The sequence below is a fragment of the Bos javanicus genome, chromosome 22 (genome assembly GCF_032452875.1).
Source record: "Bos javanicus breed banteng chromosome 22, ARS-OSU_banteng_1.0, whole genome shotgun sequence".
In the NCBI taxonomy this organism is placed as follows: Eukaryota; Metazoa; Chordata; class Mammalia; order Artiodactyla; family Bovidae; genus Bos; species Bos javanicus.
In genome coordinates, this window is record NC_083889.1 from 16,823,416 (window position 1) to 16,835,197 (window position 11,782).

Consider the following 11,782-nt stretch of genomic DNA (forward strand, 5'->3'; position numbering starts at 1 on the left):
AAGGGGCGCGGGGATACCGGATACTGGCGGTAGTTCGGCGGACAGTAGCTGAGGAGACACACTGGAGACACGGGTAGAAAAATAGGGTCTGACTTTATTCAAGTTCTGTCTCCTGCCTCAGGCCCCATCCTGCGTCCTGTCCCCGGGGCCCCCGGGGGCCGGAAACAGCTATCCAGGGCGGGCTGCAGGGCCCGGGACACTTGCTCCGCTCTCTCCGCGAGCCGCCGAGGGCGGGGGGCGGCGGATCCCTGCAAAGTCCCCAGAAAGTCGGGCAGCTGTGAGGGCAAAGAGAAGACTGGCACGCTGCGGAACAGGGCGGGCACGGCGTCCGCGGGCAGTAGTTTGTCAAAGTAGGCCCCGACGTAGCGGCCGGGCGCGCGGCCCTGCAAGAAGTCCGGCAGCACGCAGCTGAGCGAGGCGGCAAAGGCATCGTGCGGGTCGTGCGCCCTGGGCGCCGAAGTGGCATCCTGCAGCCACTCGCGGCACAGCGCCACGGCCCCGGGCGAGAAGAGCAGGACCACCACGCCGCCCTCCTGCAGGGTCTGGCGCCGCTGCGCGTGGAACCAGGCCAGCGCTCCCTGCGCGCTCAGATCGCGACGGCTCCACAGGTCCACGGCCACGCGCAGCGGCAGCTGGCACAGCGCCGAGGCCAGGGCGCCCACCAGGCGCTCGAAGCTCGCGTCGTCGGCGGAGTAGAGGAGCAGAGCCGCGCGGCTCCGGGCGGCCGCTGCGGGAGAGAACAGAGCGGGAGGGAGACGTGAGCTGGCCCGAGGGCCGCTGGGGGCGGCCCCCCGCCCCGCTCTTGCTCACACTCACCCCCCGCGCGGATGTTCTCCTTCAAGAGCCTCAGCCACCCTGCGAGGGGAGAGGAGCGGAGGCAGCCGGTCAGCCCGGTCCCCGCTTTCTCCTGGCCAACTTCCAGTCCTGCCCCTGGGGAATGGGGAGCTGGGAAGCGCTCACCTTTCACACGGCTCATTTTGAGAAGAAGGAGAAGGAAAAGCACAGCGGCCAAGAGTAAGCAGGCCAGCCAGACCAGGGCCCAGCGCTGGTGGATGTCTAGGAGAATTAAGGGAGAAGATGGGCTTGTTAAGAGACCCCCACTTCACGAAGGAGAAAAACTGAGGCTCAGAGAAATGAAGAGAGTTGCCCAAAGTTAGAGCTCATAGGGTCAGAGTACAGGGTATGAACACAGATCAATCTACATGGGTGACCTTGGTAAGTGACTTCACCTTCTGCCTCAGTTTTCACCTCTGTAAAACTGAGGTAACAGTGGTATCTACTTCATAGGATTCTTGTGAGGACTATATGTATTGATCCACATAAAGCACTGAACATAATGCTGAGGGGACATAGTAAGTGCTAAGATGTCAGCTAAGATTATTGCCCCCACTCCAAGGCTAGGGTTGCTAGACTCTTGACCTCACTCTCTTGGATGACTGCAGCAGCCTTCTATCTGGTGTCTCTGACCTCTTTCTTTTTTGCCTCTAACTCTACCACATAGCTCAGTTGGTAAAGAATCCACCTGCAATGCAGGAGACCCCAGTTCGATTCCTGGGTCGGGAAGATCCACTGGAGAAGGGATGGGCTACCCACTCCAGTCTTCTTGGGCTTCCCTTGTGGTTCAGCTGGTAAAGAATTCACCTGCAGTGCGAAGACCTGGGTTTGATCCTGGGTTGGGAAGATCCCCTGGAGAAGGGAAAGGCTACCCACTCCAGTATTCTGGCTGCAGAATTCCATAGACTATACAGTCCATGGGGTCCCAAAGAGTTGGATACAACTGACTGACTTTCACTTTCACTTTCATTACCATAGGGCGGCCCAAGATCTTTTTAAATGCAAATTTGATTATAGCCTTTCAAAAAGTTCCTGCTATTCTTAATATAAAATCCAAATTGGTTACATTGGTTCCCAAGGCCCTACAATGGCCCTCATGTCCACATCTCATGACAGAGGTCTACCTCTCAAAACACAATCACAGTGGCCACCTTGGAGTTCCTCAAAAAATCACCCAGGGTCTTCACAAAAAGGCATCTTTACCCACCCCCTTCATCTAGCTCAGCCTTCAGAGTTCACTTCCAACCTTTCCCCTGAACTCGCCTGACCTAGATCAGCTCCCCTCTGTAAGCATTCAGGGCTTTGGACACTGGCATGAGGACAAGGATTTTGTCTCTGGTGATACTGGGATCACCAGATTAGTTTGTGAATTAATGAAGGAATTACCCTCTGGTTGATCTTAGCCAGGGAAGAACAAGGCCATTCATTGTGTGTGCTTCCCTGGGAATGGTCCCTATCAAGATTCCAGCTCCCTGTACAGATAAGGGCAGTTCTTGTAATACTCACACTTGTCCATGGGGCAGGCCCAGAGTGCTCCCAGGTCATTGTCCCAGAGCTGTAAGATACAAACAAAAGCAAATCCAGGGCCCCAGCTTGGTGTTCCACACTCACCAAGTTCCAGTCCCAAATTTGCAGCCTTGACCATGCGTATTTCCCTCTACACACAGCAGGTTGCCACAAGCTGCTCTGCTTTGCCCATGCTGTGCCTGTTTTCTGGACTGTGCCTTCCTTCTGGTGCCAGAACTGGCCCACAGGAAGAGACCCTTACTTGAATGTCCCCTGGAACCCAAAGCTTAACACATTGGTTATCGACTGTCTTAATCCAGTGGTTATCTGTTTGCTGGTTTCTTACCCAGCAGTGAGCAACTTGGGGACAGTGGCTCAACCCTTAGGTTCCCCTGGGCTGGACAGAAAATAAGCACATGGATGGATGGGTGCTAGAGGACAGTGAGGAGGACCCTGCCCCAGAAGGGTTCTCACTCTTTCCTGCTAGACACAGTAAGAGGTAGAAAAAGTTTAAGACAGGGTTTGAAGCCCCTTGCCTTTTGGCATTGGGAAGGGCCCTCCTGCCACCTACTTACCTGTAGACACTGGCCCGACTGCACGTCTTGTAGTAACTGCTCTCCAAGGCGAGCTGCCCTCTGCCAAGCCAAGGAGTGGGGGCTGTCACCTAGAGGCACCACACCTAGGCGACCCACCAGGCTACAGGTGGGCGGAATAGTTGGGGAGGGAGGCTGGGAGACTTCTGAGAGGCCATTGAGAACAAGGTCCAAGTCTAAGTCACCCCCACATTTCCAGAGACCAGCACAGGGCTTGGCTTGACGGAGGGGAATGTGAAGAGAGTGAAAATTTGAGGTCAGGTGTGAGATGGAGCTGGAAAGGGACATGGAGGAGGGCCCGCCATCCCTCACCGTGGATGCCCTGCTGAGCAGTGGGGTGCAGCCACTGGGTTCCAAGGCACAGAGGGAACCATTGTCCTGGGGGCCTCGTGTCTCCACCAGCAGCATGTCATCCTTGCGAGGCCCCAGGGAGTCTGGAAAGGGTGAGAGCCCACTCTGAGTTAGACCCAACCCAACCCTGCTCCATGTCTGACCTTCACCCCAGGGGCTGGCACTTCCTGGGCTCACCCCATTGCAGTGGCCTTGCCCCAGCCTCCCCTGAGGTTCCACTCACCAGCCCACAAGCACTCTTGCAGCTGTAGCTTCTCCCAGGTGCTCACCTGCTCAAAAGAGGCCAGAGTTAGAGACATGAGGAACAAAGAAGCTGAGGCCAGAAAAATCAGAAGAGAAGGAAGGAGCAACAAGGGGGAGGCCTGTCAGGTTGGGGGAGGAGGTGGTCTGGACTCTGGACCTGAACTTAGGCAGATCTAGCTTCAAGGCTGGTTAATGAGGAATCACTCCATCTTTCTCAGCCTCAGCCTCGTGAGGTTATCTGTGCTAAAGGGTCTGACAGCCCTAAATTGCTTCCCTGTTTAATCTCTAAACTGTGTCTGAACTTTTTGTGATCCCATAGACTGTAGCCCACCAGGCTCCTCTGTCCACAGGATTTCCCAGGCAAAAATAGTGGAGTGGGTTTATTTCCTTCTCCAGGGGATGTTCCTAACCCAGAGATCAAACCTATGTCTCCTGCATTGGTAGGCAGATTCTCTACCACTGAGCCACCTGGGAAGCCCAGCCTAAATTAGCTCTTTTCATTTCTTTAAAAAAATAAAGTTTGTTTTTGATGTGGACGATTTTAAAAGTCTTTATTGAATGTTACCGTATTGCTTCTGTTTTATGTTTTGGCTTTTCAGCTGGAAGGCATGTGGAATCTTAGCTCCCCAACCAGGGATCAAACTTGCACCCCCTCCATTGGAAGGCAAAGTCTGAACCACTGGACTGCCAGGGAAGTCCCTACTCTTTTCATTTCTGATAGCACTTTATATACTCCCTTCTCATCTAACCACCTTTTCAAAGAAGCCTCATCTGACTGCCCCTCTTGAAATTGCAACTACAACCCTCCTTTATCCTTCCCCATCTTTTTCTATAGCAATTATACACAATTTTAACAGACTATGTAATTTACTCATTATGTCTATTGTCTGTCTTTTTCCATTAGAACATAAGCTCTCTAAAGGTGGGAATATTTATTGGTTTTATTCACTGACACAGCTATCCCAAGAGCCTAAAACAGTGCTTGGCATATAGTAGGTGCTCAATAAATCTTGAATTAATATTTTTATAACCACCCTTTGAAGTTGTAAAGCAACCCATTTCTCCAGGTAGGGAAATGGGATAATTATAACAAGTATCAAAGCAGCTAAGGTTTGCTGAACATTTAGTTTGTGCCAGTCACCAAGGTGAAGCACTTATTTAATCTTCATCTGTGAAGTAGTTACTATTATCATCCCCATTAAATACATGAGGAGACTGACATTCAGACAGGTGAAGTGCCCAGGCTCGCATGCCATGCACTGCTAAAGTAAACAGTGGAACTCCTAAAGAGGAAGTTGGTAACCACTTTGCTCCAGGGACCCAAGGATAAAGTGGATCCAGAAGACTGGGGGTCCGTGCAGGTCCTTTCCCCAGCTCAGCTCTCTGGCGCCCCCTTCTTGCCTGGACACAGACGTTGGGGTGGCCTTTCAGCAAGGGGAACTCAAGAACCTTCTGTGGAAAGAGGGTAATGCATGAGGTCATGAAAGTGGGCTTCTGGGCTCCCCTTCCTTCCCCAACCCCAGGAACCTCCTGCCACTTCACTTACATTCACAGTAACATTTTCTCGGGGCAGCGGCGGGACCAGCGACAGGCAGGGGCCCCCATCCAGTGGCTGCCAGCACAGAGTGGCCTCGGCGGGCAGTGAGCATGGCGCGTCTAGCCGCCAGCCCAGCGGGGGAAGCAGCTGCAATCGGGCAGCGCGCCAGAGGTTTCGGTGTGCGCGGGGGTCTGCAGGCACAGGACAGGTCACTGCACTGCTCACCAGCAGGTCCCTTCCGCACTGCTCCCGCCCTGGCAGGACCTGTTCACTCACCCTCCCTAAAGGGGCAGATGCTGGTCCTGACAGAGTCGGGCTCCAGGGGCCACACCTAGAAAGGAAAGAGAGCTCCACAGGTCAGTTCAACCCAGCCAACCCTCTGCTTAAAGCCCTGGGGGTGCATTCATTCAGCCCCAAACAGTCAGCCCTCCTTGGCCCTCCTTATCCACTGTCCCTCATCCTCAGATCAGAAATATTTGGGGAGAAAATTCCAGAAAGTTGCAAAAAGCAAAACTTGAATTTGTCTACAGGAAACTGTTTACATAGCATTTAGGTTGTATTAGGTATTATAAACAATCTGGAAATGATTTAAGGTATATGGGAGTATGTGAGTGAATTATATGTAACTACTGCACCATTTTATATCATATAAAGGACTTGAGGATCACAGACTTCGGTATCCACAGAAGTCCTGGAACTAATCCCTCTAGGATACTGAATATAGAGGGAGGACGTATTTTACAAACATATGGTCTTCCTGTTCTCTGCAAAGTCCTAGAATTGCACACATTTATTCTTTCAGCAATCCCCATGCCAACATCTGGCAACATCTTCACTCAACAAATTTTTAATGAGTACCTACCATGTGTCTTAGCACTATGGTAGGCATAGGGACATTCGACAATTAAATCCACAATCACTTTGTGAGAACACACTACTTGCCAGGCACTGTGCTAAGTGTGAAGGACACATCCATCTATTCTCCATTTATTCTTCCAATAGACCTTTTAAGTGCACCCATTCTTGGCTTAGCCTTGTTCTAAGCACAGGAGAAATAGAATAATTTCTTCAGCAAACCTTTAAGAGCTACTATGTAGTAGGCATTGTGCTTGGCAATGAGAACATTTATGTGACAGCAAACATTTCATGAATGTCTGTTACATGTCCTAACACTGTGCTAAGCAGTAGAGTTTCACGCATTCATTCATTCATTAACTTAACAAACTTGATTAGCACCCACTAGATGCCAAGCATTATGCAAAGCTCCAGGGAAATTACTAAATGTGAATAGTTATTATTTCCTTGCCTTCAGGGAAATCACAGATTCGCAGTTGTAGTAAGAATAAAACATGTATACAAATTAATAAATCAAGCACTCCATTTATTGAGGATTTGTCTTGTGCAAGAAGAGACAGGTGCTCAAATAACAAAAGAAATGATAAATAATGAACAGAAAAGACAGAAATGCAAGAAGATTTGGAGGAGATAGGAGAGGCCAGGAGTTTGAACAAAAGCTTTGGGAAAGAAGTAACATTTGAACTGGAAGGATTAGGGTATATGAAAAAGAAGTGAGGGCATTTTAGGTAGTGAGAATGAGAGACGTTAATGTCAGAAGTAAAACATGGGACCTGATGACCAATTAAATGTACAATCAGAGGGAGAATGTATTATTATAGCATATATAAGCTGGAAGTGGCACACTTCCTTGTAATAGCCCTCTTAGGCTGGTACTGTTATTCTCATTTTACTTATAGGAAACAAGCTCAGAGAGGTGAAGTGAATTGCTCAAGGTCATAGAGCTAGGAAATGGCAAGAATCAGGATTCAAATGAGTCTGAGTTCACAACACAGGCTCTACTCTCCAGGGAAGCCCAGAGAGGGAACTAGAGGAGTGGCAGAAGCCTTCAAAGAGCAGGAAGAGTGTTCAGGGCATGCACAAGGAGAAGACACAGGACAGAAAAGGTCAAGGGGGCCAGCCCCTAGGAGCCATAGATTCCACCAGGCAGGTGAGGACCAACCCTCTCACCAATTCCCTGATCCCCTTCCCCGGGCCCCCGGCCGGACTCTGCTCCTACCTGAATACAGAGGCAGGGGACCAGGTCCGTGTGGTTCAAGGTAATGGTCTGTGGTCCAGTCTGTGGGACAAGTAGAAGGGGAGAAGCTGGAGAAGATGAGTAGGAGGAAGGCTGCAGGCCAAAGTTAAGGACACCAGGCGGGTAGCTGTTCCCCCACCGATGATCCTTGCTTTGACTGTGGGTGGCTGTGTCCTTTTCAAGGGTCCCCTGTGATAAGGCACTTGCAACTTTAGCATGGGCATCAGCCTATGGTGAGAATGGACTTGGGGAGGGGGAGGCCTCACCAGGTTACTGTGCCACCAGGGTTTTATAGGGCCCTGGACCTGGTTCCAGTACAGAGAGAGGCCGAAGCGCTGCTCCTCAGAGACGTCCAGCACCAGGCGCACGTCCTCGCCATCTGCAGACACGTTGAGCCAGGGCAGGGCTGCAGGGGGATGCAGACAGACAGTCTTCCCTCACCTCTTCCGCACACCCAAGCCTGGGTAATACCCACCCACTGCCCTTTGGAGTTTCCTTCAAACCCCTTAGACTAGGGGGCCCCTGGAGGGCAGAGCCTGTGTCTCCATCACGAACCAAACTTTGGCTGCATCCCAAGATGGAGCCCGTGTAGACCCCAGTAGGGGGTCTGGAGCTGGCTCTTCTCCTTGCTTCTCCCTCTGCAGCCAGAAAGTACCCTGTAACCACTAAAAGCATTCTCCTCTGCTCAGAACCTTCTGATGCCCGCCCCCACCACCTCACTCCCACAGTAAAAGTCAGGGTCCTTACAGTGCCTGCAAGTACTTCCTGTCTGGCTGCTGTGACCTCTCCAATCTCCTTTCCTAGCACTCATGTCCTTAATTAACCTGCTGCAGACACTGTCCTCCTTACTAACACTTAAACATACCAGGCACGCTCCTGCCCCAGGCCCTTCGCGCTGGCGCTTCCCTCCATATGGAACCCTCTCCCCTCAGATACGCATATGGCTCCTCCTTCGCCTCTTTCGGGTCTTATGCTGACTGACCACTGCCACTCCCAACCTCCATATCCCTCTTCCCTGAATTTTCTTTATAGTATTAATTACCATCTAACTTACTGTGTATTTCACACTTCCACGTGAAATACGTGGAAGTGTCCTCTGTCACCTCTACTATGACCCTGACTCCCAGCTAGAATGTTAGCTCTGTGAGGGCAGGGATTTTTTTTTTTAATTGGTTTATCTCCAGTGCCTAGGGATATTCCTTGGGCAGAATAATTACTCAATAAATATCTGATGACTAAGTGAATCAAGGTCTACTAAATGAATAAAGACATGAAATCCGTGATGTGTATCTGTATATCAAAACCCTGGTGCTGAGCAGTCTTAAATGAATTACCAAAGAGGCATCAATCTTAAGTTTAAGAAACTAAGCAGAAAATGAAGTTGAAATAATATAAGAGTTCAGAAGCCCACAGTGTTTCTGTCTTGATGTGCTGGTAGTTACACAAGTGTACACATATGTAAAAATTAATTGAACTGGAATTAAAATTAGTGCACTTTACAGTTTTCTGTATGTATGGTACACCATGATAAATAAAGTATTTTTTTTAAAGGAATGAAACAAAAGTCCAAATAGTTTATGTGAAAAACATCATCAGAACCTTGAGATCCTTAGCCCTTATTTTATGGTTTAAAGCTATTTTTATTTTGATATATTGGGGCGGGACAGGGGTTACACCATAATCCTGACCATGCTTTGGGCCTCTGGCTGTCTCTGGTATGAACAAATATTTGTTCTAAGGAGTGAGAATTCACCTTTGAATGCCTGGCACAGAGTAGGAACTACTGTAGATCATGTGTGATAAATGAATCAATGAGCTCTGTGAGCCTGTGGGGTGTGGCAGCCAGGCCTGAAGTTGACTCCCAGGGCCCCTCCCACTCCAGAACAAGCCCCTCCCTCCTCCCAGCCTCACTGGACCTAGCTCCTACCCCAGCAGCTCTGAATGTTGTCCTGGACTTCCAGACCCCTGCAGTCTGGGGAGAGATCACAGAAAAGCCTCCAGTGGGGTTAGGGGCCAAAGAAAGGAGGGGGGCAAACCAATCCCTGGGAAGACTCCCTGTCCCCTCAATATCACCCATATCTACTTCAGTGCCCACTGGGGAGCAATGTCACCTGGGGAGGCTAGGGGCGAGAGTGACTGAGTGAAGTTGGGACAAGCAAGGGGGTGAGTGCAGAGGGGCAGTTGCCAGTGGGGAGACAGACAAGGGGCCAGACTTGGGGCCCCTCAGGCTCTGGGGTCACTTACCAGGGAGCTGCTGCGTGAGATTGAGTTCCTTCTGGTACCTGGGCTGAGTGTAGGACCAGATTTGCACCTCAGCCCCCAGGGCAGCCTCGAAACAGTCAAATACTACTGAGCCCTGTGAGGAGAGGGTGGCGGAAGGCTGGTGGTATAAGGCTCAGAATCCTCTCCATGGACCCTCTCCACTCACCCTCTGCCCTATTTCCAACCAATGACTATACTGTATGCCCCCAAATTCCATCATGAACATGTCCTCAAGGACTCTAAGATACACACCCTCAGGAGGAGTGGCAGCAGGGCCAGTGAAGGGATAACACCCTCCCACTCAGTTAAGGGATTACAAAAGAAAAATTAAACTTTCTGAGGCTCTTCCGAGCTGGGCATTATACCAGGTATTTTACATATATCAACTCATTTAATTCTCACAACAGCCATATAAGATAGGACTATTCTTCTTTTTTTTTTGGTGGGGGAGGCACATCTCATGGCTTGTGGGATATTAGATCCCTGACCAGAGATCAAACCTCAGCAGTGAAAGCTGGAAGTCCCAACCACTGGACTGCCAGAGAATTCCCGAGGTGGGGCTACTCTTATTCCCACTTTACAGACAAGCAAACTGAAGCATAAAGGACTGAAATGACTTGCCCACAGCCCTGCTGAGATTAGGACTTAAAGAGATAATGTACATGAAAGTACTTCATGCATTTCAGCTTTAGGAAGTGGTTAGCGTTATTATTATTTTGCATACCACAGACTGACCAGGCTGCACGAGGGCAGCAGGCACTTGCACCTCCAGCAGGACACAGTGGGCAGTAGGGTAGGCCTGGAAGGAGAGCACGATGTGGGCCTGGAGAGAGGCTGTGAACAACAGGGCGGGGAGGCGGTCAGGCCCAGGAGGGAGGGCAAAGCTCTGGGCAGGGACAGCTGGGTCGACCAGCTTCTTCTCACCGTTCCTAGGCTCCTCAAGCTCTGGGTCAGCTGCTCTTCTAAACTTCTCTTCATCTTCAGGATCTTCCCAGTACCCTGGAAGGGCCCAAGAGCAAGGCACAGGTCCAGCCTCAGCTCTGGGTTTAGCTTCCTTCCAGGAAGCTTGGTGCTTGGAAGCAGAGGCGAGGCCTGGGGCCTGGGGGGTGGGCAGTGAGACCAGGCTGACTTGGGCGGTGTGCACTGGCCAGTGTCTCCAGGAGAATCTGAGGATGCCCCGGGCTACCTGACAGTCTCCCCCCACCCTGTCCTTGTGTCCACATCAGACACACTCACGTGCACCCAATGCCCAGTCACAGGATGATAGGCTCACCCTGCACGGCCAAGTGGACGGCCACGCGCACACAGAGGTCACAGTCAGTCTCCTCGTGGCACCTCAGCACCAGCTCTGTCTGCAAGCGTGTGGGCACCAGCACGGGGCCTGGGGCGGACACGAGGCTCCCAGGCAGGCAGAGCACGTCACCATCTGCATGTGAAGGGTGGGGTAGGTGCTGAAGCTGCTCAGACCCAGAGTCTGGTTGCACCTGACACCCCCAGAGGGCCAAGGAGCTTTGCGCTCTCCCTAGGCTGAACAGCTCCCATCCCTCTTCCCTGCTGCCAACCCAGGAAGATCTTTCCTCTCTAAAAGTAGAGCTACTCACCCCAGAGATGGCAGGACAGGCCCTGGGAGAGAGGTAAAGACGAGTCAGAGTTTATGCTTCCAGATCTAACATTCCCTCGGCCGCCGACTCTTTCTCCCTTTTTCGAGTCCCTCCCAGAAGAACTCAGATCTAGCTCTTGCCCCCTCCCCATTCTTCTCTTACCCCATCAGCACCCGACAGACCAGCCAGGGCGGTTCTGACAGGGATGGCAGTGACAGGAGCCAGGCTAGGGCCTCTACAGCCCCAGACCGAACCCGGAGCCTTCCTCAGCCCGCCCAGGGCCCCAGACTCACCGGAGAGCAGCGAGCCGTGTCCTGAGGCCCCACAACCCTCTCCAGAGAGAGGACCACGGGGTTCCGGCCCAGAGCCAAGGACAGAAGGAACCAGGGCACAGGCATCTTCCAGGTGCCAGGCAGCACCCAGGCCTGAGGCCCTGTCCTGCCCCCCCCCCCGAGGGGGGGCAGACACCACACCTCTGCTCCCACTCAGCCACGGGCCTCGGGGCAGGAGAGGCTGGAATCGCTCCTCAGCCTTGGGGTCCCAGCGCTGGCCTGCTCACGCTCGCCTCTCCCGGGAGGCTAGACTCCAGGCCAGTCCCAGCCACAGTGCTTTCGTTTTGGCTCCCGGCAGGCAGCCGTCTGTTCCCGCCCCGCCCGGTCCCTCCCACCAACACCAGACTTGGGAGCCAGCAGCCCTGGACTGGAGTGGTGGTGGCTCAGTCCCTCCTCCTCTTCCCCTCCTCCTCCTCCTTCTCTGCTGACAC

The 11,782-nt window shown here is 52.0% G+C and overlaps 1 protein-coding gene across 10 annotated transcripts; it reads right to left on the bottom strand.

The window, feature by feature from the left end:
* Positions 1 to 74: 74 nt before the first annotated feature.
* On the bottom strand, positions 75 to 11,656 carry IL17RC (interleukin 17 receptor C). 10 transcript variants are annotated; one of them, XM_061396241.1, is made up of 19 exons: positions 11,313 to 11,636; positions 11,020 to 11,041; positions 10,692 to 10,844; positions 10,343 to 10,417; positions 10,143 to 10,252; positions 9,401 to 9,512; positions 9,084 to 9,128; positions 7,423 to 7,562; positions 7,139 to 7,198; positions 5,341 to 5,395; positions 5,074 to 5,255; positions 4,929 to 4,979; positions 3,508 to 3,553; positions 3,246 to 3,367; positions 2,916 to 2,975; positions 2,341 to 2,389; positions 961 to 1,056; positions 817 to 855; positions 75 to 727 (listed from the first exon to the last, which is right to left on the bottom strand). In XM_061396241.1, the coding sequence occupies exons 1-19, from the start codon at positions 11,415 to 11,417 to the stop codon at positions 99 to 101; spliced, it is 2,151 nt and encodes a 716-aa protein (XP_061252225.1). In that variant the 5' UTR covers positions 11,418 to 11,636; the 3' UTR covers positions 75 to 98. The 10 variants fall into 10 exon arrangements, with proteins under 10 accessions (XP_061252225.1, XP_061252227.1, XP_061252229.1 ...); XM_061396243.1 differs by lacking the exon at positions 9,084 to 9,128 and having other exon boundaries at positions 11,313 to 11,656; XM_061396245.1 differs by lacking the exon at positions 4,929 to 4,979 and having other exon boundaries at positions 11,313 to 11,637.
* Positions 11,657 to 11,782: the final 126 nt, after the last annotated feature.